Genomic DNA, 7,607 nt, shown 5'->3' on the forward strand with positions numbered 1-7,607 from the left:
TTTTTCCTGCGCCCTCGGTCCGGGCTTCCATAGGCTAAGTCTGGCAGCTTTCCCCACGACCCGCCACCTTCCCTCGCTCTCGGCATCTGCATAATGGGAACAATACCGGGCCTCGCAGCCCAGCCTCCAGCCCGGCCGGGAGCCTCTTTGCAGGTCGGGCGGGCGGAGCGGACGCAGCCCGGCCACTGAGCATCAAAGGCGGGACGCGGGCGGCCGGGAGCCCGGCGGCTCCGAGGGGGAGGGGACGCGCCAGGGACCCCGGCCGCCGCCCCGCTCCGGCTCCCGCTCCGGCCCGCCCCTCGCCGCGCCCCGCCCCGCCGCCTTGCGCCTCTAAAGCGCCGGGCCAGCGCCGCACTTTCACTCTCCGACCGCCGCCGCGCCGAGCCCGACCCTGCGGTGCCCTGCGGTTCCCTGCCACCCCGACGCCCTCCGCCGCGCCATGGACGCCAAGGTCTTCGCCGTCCTGGCCCTCGTGCTGGCCGCGCTCTGCATCTGCGACGGTGAGTGCGCGGGCCGTGGGCGAGGCCGGGCGCGGGGGCTCCGCGGGGCTCAGCCCGCACCCATCGGCCGCCCTGGGGACCCCGCGCAGCGGCGTGGCGCCGAGGTCGGCGCCCTGCACCCGGCAGCCGCAGGGCCTGGAGCCGGCGGGCGGCGGGGCTGGGGCTGGGGCTGGGGAGAGCCGCGGCCAGGCGCGCGCGGACCCGACGCGGGGTGCGCGGACTTGAGCAGAGCGGCGAGCCTGAACGCCTCCCCGCCAAGGGTGCCTTCCCGCGCCGAGCTCGGTGTCCTGGGGCCAAGGGGCTCCAAGGTCCCCCTTCGCTCCGTGCGGGCGCTTTGCAGGGCACCTCGAGTTCCTCCAAGTGCCTGCCGTGGCTGTGAGGGCGCGGGCACCCGTGCTGCGCCCCCTCCGAGTGGAGCGGGTCCTCTTCCCGCACCCTCGCGGGGCTCCCGGCCAGGGCGCGGGCGGCGGGCGCAGCTGTCGGACTTGCACCAAGCCGCTGCAAGCCGCGCTTCTGCACCGCTCGGCGATCCGCAACGACGCGAACCCCGACAGCGTCCATCCAACTGCCTCCGTGACTCTTCCTGGGGTCACCAGAGAGAGACCCTGGAGCCGCGGGGGCATGCACGCCGCTCCCCACCCCAGGCCCCAAACAACACCTGCAGACAGGCGCTTTTGTCGCCTGACAACGAAGTTCTCTTCTTCCGAATGGAAGCTGCTACAGAGTTCAATCCCCAAGGCCTTGGGGACACAGAGTAGGGTGGTGGTGTCCCCTTTCACTGGGAGAGAGCTTTTTTTTTTTTTTTTTTTTTTTTTTTTTCTGTTTTGATGCCGAAGAGAAAACTCTCAGAGCTGTTACAGGACACCATTGTTGCAAACCAAAATAAACTGTTGCCTCTGAACACTGAAAACAAAACTGCCAGACCCTTGCTTGGCTGAGAGGTTTCCTGCAGAGGGTCTGAAGGGCGCTGACTGCTCTTGGTGTGGCCGCAGTGTGTGCGGACCCAGCGCGCCCCAGGGCTTTAGGCTGGGCTCTCACACCCGAGGGCAACCACACTCTGGTATGGGTATGGCGTTTGTGTGGCTGAGCCTTGCAGGAGAGGCTGGGCTAAACTGACCTAATCAATGGAGGTTGACCGCCTGGAGCCTGAAAAGTGTTCTCTAAAAACAGACACAAATCAGAGCTGCAGCTGGGGAGCAACTTAGAATTTTTCTCCCCTGCTGAGAAAGTACTGGGTCTGGGTCTTATGTGCACCCGGTGTTTCCGGGTTCATGGGGCAAGTCTCTGCTTTGAGGGCTCAGGTGGAGTGCTGCAGTGAGAGCTGAGGTTTCCTAGTGCACCTCTCTAGAAAACGGGTCTATTGTCTTCCTTAGGGGGTCTCAGAGGAGACAAGAAGTTAAAGACCTCCTGGAGTCCCAGGTGCAGCTGATGTGGGGCTGGGGAAGCTCAGAGCAAGCAGTGTGACTTCTGCATAGACAGCTCCTGACCCGACTTCAGAGTGGCTTTCATGGCAGCCAAGTGGCCAGGAAAGGGACTTGGCTTCCAGGCAGGTCTTTGAATACATCCCCAGAATGACTCTTTCCCCCTTTATCTAAGAGTGTCTTTGTGGCCTACGGTCCCACCATCCCAAGGCTGCACTGTCCAGAGATGTCTGCTAAAGCTGTCACCATCTCCCAAGGGCTGACTTGGTCAGGCACCAGGGCCCCTCACTGGGGTCCTGCTTCCTGGGGCTAAACCAGCGGTGGGCCCCCTTCCCAGGCTGGCTTAGAGGAGCTGGCTGGGGCTCCTGTCTCTCCATTAGAATGGAATGCACTCTAAAAGCCACTCCAGGAGTTTACGCTCAAGAGGCCCCACATCCAGGGTGACATCGGAGCTGTCATGACTGGCCTTTACATGGAGTCACAGCCCAACAGTTGGGAAAGTCTGTCATAATGACACTCTGGAGAAAGGTCACAAGGTGCACAGGCTCCAACTTCTCCCCTAAGGACAGCTGGGCCTCTGTCCTTTTAAAACCTGCTGAAACAAATTCCCTGCTTGACTAGCAGACAGTGGGGTCTTGGGGATAGAAATCTGAATTGCCTTTGAAAGTAATAGATGATCCCACCGGTGGAGGGAAGAGTGGAGAGAGAAAGCCTGTGTTTTGAGCTCAGAATCAGCTCATTTCTGGCCTGGTCTTTGCTTCTTGGTTAGAGGGGCAGGATAGCTTCTGGGGGTGTGGGAGAGGAACAGCCCCCAGCCACCACTGCTCTTGGCTTAGGGAGAGAAATGCAGGGAAAATGGGAGATGCAGGACTGGGGCAGGGGGTTCTGCTCCTGGGGGCCCAGCCTGCCAGGTCCCATTCCCAGGGTCACTTTCCCAGGTGATCTGGTTACAGGACAGCTTTGACTTCCCCTGTGGGGACCTTGCAATTGCTAAAGAGATGGTTTTCTACACTTTAATGCCAGGCTTTCTCTTCTCTGTTGTTGAGTTTGGTCCTGGGGGGTGCAGGTGCCTGCTTTTCCCCTGACTTGGTGGCTCAGTACGCTGCTGCTAGCCTGGAGAAAAACTAAGCCCCCACATACTAAGCCCTTTGCATACAAGAGATTTCACCTGCTTCCCCAACCAGTTCCCCAAAGGACAGAGCCTCAAAACCCCCACCACCTCCTGGAACTCCATAAACTGGCAAACAACTAAATCTCTCAACGAAATATTCTCAGACATACATTTAATCTATGATTAAAAAAAAACATGAACTCAAATAATTTGGGATATTAAGTGGGGTTTAGATAAAATCTGCCAAGGAAAAAGGAAAAAAAAAAAGGAAAAACAAACACAAAACAAATCCCTGTCCCCAGGGGCTTGCAATTCTAGACTTAAAGGGTGAGTTTTAAAGGGGTTCCGCAGGAGCCCCTTGCTAATTTACACTAATGAGTGTCAATTATGGCATTTTCCAAATTGGCGAATTGGCGTACAAAGATGGTAATGGGATCCAGGAGGCTACAACATCTCTGCACAGCTCCTAAAAGGCACAGGACTCCAGCGTTCATGGATGTGCTTAGAAGAAAGTAAGCCCTGGGCAGGCCCTCTGGGGACTCTCAGGTAGGAGCTGAGCAGGACTCTTTTGTGGTTTAAGGTGAATTATGGAGAGGAAACTGCAGGTGAGGGAGGCAGAGGACCCCTGCTAGAGGGGGAGGGGAGAGGACCTGGAGCCTCCTTCTACCCCCTCCCCCACCCTTATTAGAGCAGTCTTAGTGGGCTGGAAGAGCTCTTTTAGAGAGAAAAAAAACTAAAACTAAACCAAAAAAAGGAAATTTTTCTCTCACACTCTTTTTTTTTTGGGGGGGGGCCCTGGGGATTGAACCCAGGGCTGTTCTACCCATGAACTACACCCACAGCTCATTTTAGTTTTTATTGCCAAACAGGATCTCACTAATTTTCTGGGGGGTTTGCTAAGTTGCTGAGAATGGCCTCGAACCTGTGATCCTCCTATCGCAGTTTCCCAAGTACCTGCATACATGCTGGCTTCTGCACAGCCCTGGAGCTCAGCTCTCCTGGGTCCTTTTGTTCCCCACAGTAGAAGCAGAGCCTGGGCCCAGCTAGAAGCAGCTGCACCATCCCATAGGTACCTGCAAGATATAATTCAGCCCACTGCCCTCAATCCTTCACTTATAACATCGGCCATCTTATCCCTCAGGTTCCCAGTGCTTGTCAGGGTAACGAGTCCCCTGTTTTCCTTCCTCTTCTAGGAAAGCCGGTCAGCCTGAGCTACAGATGCCCGTGCCGATTCTTCGAAAGCCATGTCGCCAGAGCCAATGTCAAGCATCTCAAAATCCTCAACACTCCAAACTGCGCCCTCCAGATTGTGTAAGTCTCAGACATCGTCCCCCTGGGAGGTTCCCATCTGTTTGTCATAGTGTAGAAATGGCAAATGCTGGGTGTCTGGCCGTGAATGTGCCGTAACCCCTGGCAGTTAGTATCACCACAAGGACTTGGAGCATGGACTCGAGCTTCAGTCTCACAAGCCACGCTTGGCCCTGCTGGTCTCCTACTGGCCCTTGACTTTGCCTCCTGAGCCTCCCGCCTTCAGCACAGCACAGCTGGCTGTGTCTGGGCCAAGGAAACCATGGACTTCACTAAGGGTTTGGCTGGAGCCCAGTAAATTTGCTAGTAATGGCTCTGTCTGTCCTGCCAGCTTCAGGGCCCTAAATTAATCCTTTCTCAAAGCGAAAGCTCACAAGACCCAAATCCAGTTGAAGTTATATCTCAACATTTAGCGAAATTGCAAAATTTACAGCTTACTTAACTGCAGTTTTTTTCCCCTGAAGAACCACTTACTGAGGTTTTGCTTTTGCTTAGTGTCCATGACAGCTACCAACATTTTTACTTTTTTTTTTTTTTTTCATTTTCTTGTACTAGAGATTGAACCCACAGACATTCTACCTATGAGCTATATCCCAGCACTGGGTTTTTTGTTTGTTTGTTTGTTTTGTTTTGTTTTGTTTTGTTTTGTTTGAAACTAAGTTGCTGAGGCTGGTCTCAAACCTGTAATCCTCCTGTCTCAGCCACCACACCCAGCTAGCTGCCAACATTTGAGTTTCTTCATGCGGGACCTGAGAAAACCCAAATGACACATCCATACAGCATAAAATTCTTGCCTAGAGTTCAGGAAGAAAGCTACATGTTTGGGCTCCTTCTCCTGGCCTGTGCCTGCACCCAGGGAGGTGGGGCTCGGAATCCCGTAGGAAAGGCTGGTCTTCTCCAAAGCCCTATGAAAGAGGACGGGACCCAGCAGTTGGAATGAAAGCTGCAACTTCCTCATGAGTTTTCTACCTGATATCAGGGTTTTAGGTTTGATTTTCCTCATTTTTCTTCTTTTTCTAGCCTTGGCTGCTTTGACTTTGTCACTTACAACTTGTTGTAAGGCCCTGGAAGAGGAATATGTTTTCACTACTTTGCTTACAATAAAATACCATATCTCAGCTGAGAAAGGAAGATCACAAGTTGGAGGCCAGCAAGACCCTATTTAAAAAATAAAAAGGCCCAGGAATATAGCTCAGAGGCAGAATACCCCTGGGTTCAATCCCCAGTGCCCAAATCCCAAAACATAACCAAACATATTTCCTGGGAAGGCTATTTTAAAGACCCAGCGTTCAGCTGGTGTGGGCCTGCTGTGCAGCCCGGGTGCACCGTGCCTGTGAATGCCCCTTGATGCAGAAGGGGCCGAGCATAGTTCTCAGGTCTGGGCAGACACTGTATTCACTGAGCGTCCTGCAGGGCTTGCAGCCGATGTCCTTGATCCCTCCTTTGTACGCCTCTACACTTCTTGGGTGGGCTTTTAGTGCAGGTGAGAAGAGGAGGCCTGGGTCAACTTTTACAGTGATGAAAGAAGGCAGGAGGTATAGCTCAATGGCTGAACATTTGCCTGGCATGTGCAGGGCATAGGGCTTAAGTCCCAGGACTGGGAGAAAATAAAACCAAACACCAGTTGAAACCATCGAACACTCAGTGAACTGTAAAATCTCTCTGAAAATTATTTCCTGGCAAATCGCCTGCATTGTCCCTCCCCCATCTGTTCTTCCCCACCCCCATGGAACCCCCCCTTCCCCAGGCCACTCTCACCCCCTCCAGGCCACACTCATTCCCTTCCAGGGTCACTCTTAAGTGTGTTCCCCATGCTGTCCAGAGACTCCATAGAGAGAAAAGTGTGTGGTCCCTCTCCGCTCTCCTTAGAAGTTTCTGTCACCTTGCACATAAAGTCCCCACTCCCCTGCCCTTATATCTGGTCACAAGCTCCTTGAGCATCCTGTTTCCCCTGCCCCTTTCTCCACATCTTCTGTGCTCTTTGGCCCCTCTGGTATATTTGCCTGTGCTTCTCAGTTTCTGCTTTATTCCTTTGCCAAGCTCCTACTTACTCTTCAAAGGCCAACCCAAATGCTCCTGCTGTGATTTCTCTGGGACCGACCTGTCCAGATTCCCATGTTTCCCTCTCTGCGTGGGAAGCAGACACCCCGTGCTAGCTCTGTGATCTCCCCAGCCCACCTGGAGCTGATCTCCAGCCCAGCCTCAGCACCTGGGCTCCTGAGCCAGGGGTCTGGGTTGGGTGGAGGAGCACACGTGCAAAGCTCAGCCCTGCGGCCCTGGTCTTCAGCAGGACTCTGTCCCCTCTTCTGTTCTGGCAGTGCGAGGCTGAAGAGCAACAACAGACAAGTGTGCATTGACCCGAAGCTGAAGTGGATTCAGGAGTATCTGGAGAAAGCTTTAAACAAGTAAGCACAGCAGCCGAAAGGACTTTCTGCTAGACCACTTGATGAAGGCCGACACCTGTGGGGCAGAGGGTGGGGAAGGGGCCTGGCCCGAGCGGGAGCCTGGCCAGCGTGGACCTGGGGCCGGGCCTGAGGTCTCACCAGCATATAGACACAGCATTTATAGCGTATGGTACGACTCGCAGCTTGTACGCACCCATGCTCCAGACCCTTGTACAGTGGAGCTTTTATAACTGGGGTTTTTCTAAGAAACTGTATTATCCCATCCAACCCGCCCCTCATCACCATCACCACCATCATCATCTTCATTATCATTTTTTTGAATCAATGATTACTTCCAAATCTGTGTTCAGTTTGTTTGGGGGCTTCTCCCTTGTCTCTTCCGGGGCTCTGGGCACAGTCAGGTGACCGGCTTCACGGGGAGCTCAATACAGTGTCCTTCTGAAGACAGAGGCTGGAGGAAAGGTGCCCCAAGCACTCCTGCAGGCTTCCTCCAAAGATGTCCCTGCATGGCTGTCACGCACAGCAGGGCTAGGCAGATCCTCTGCCTTGGCCTCCTCTTTCACATTCAAAGATTGCACCTGGGGGCTCCATCTAGAAGCCGCTGTCACTAGTGACTAGGCGCAGAGGCCCTCGCCTGGCTATTCCTCCTTCCCCTGACTCTAAAAGCATGCTTCACCTCGCTTCTGCTTCTCCGTTCTGTAGCCTGGTCGCTGCCGCACTAGGAAGAGGGTGATTGTGGGGCTCCCGCCTCCCCCCTCGTATTGTCCTTCCCCCACTTGGACCCTCTGTGAGATCACACTTGGCCTCCTCCAGAGCGGAGCCGGCCCCCTCCTGGAGGAAGTGAACCCCCCCCCCACACACA

General features: G+C 54.8%; 1 protein-coding gene across 1 annotated transcript; it reads left to right on the top strand.

Annotated features, from left to right (window-relative positions):
* Positions 1–439: 439 nt before the first annotated feature.
* CXCL12 (C-X-C motif chemokine ligand 12) lies at positions 440–6,749 on the top strand (the record flags this gene model as incomplete). The annotated part of the gene is made up of 3 exons (XM_080694672.1): positions 440–500; positions 4,226–4,343; positions 6,659–6,749. 3 exons carry the CDS (start codon positions 440–442, stop codon positions 6,747–6,749), a joined length of 270 nt encoding a protein of 89 aa, XP_080550798.1.
* Between the last annotated feature and the right edge of the window lie 858 nt (positions 6,750–7,607).

This window comes from Muscardinus avellanarius, assembly GCF_963383645.1.
Source record: "Muscardinus avellanarius genome assembly, chromosome: 4".
Classification (NCBI taxonomy): Eukaryota; Metazoa; Chordata; class Mammalia; order Rodentia; family Gliridae; genus Muscardinus; species Muscardinus avellanarius.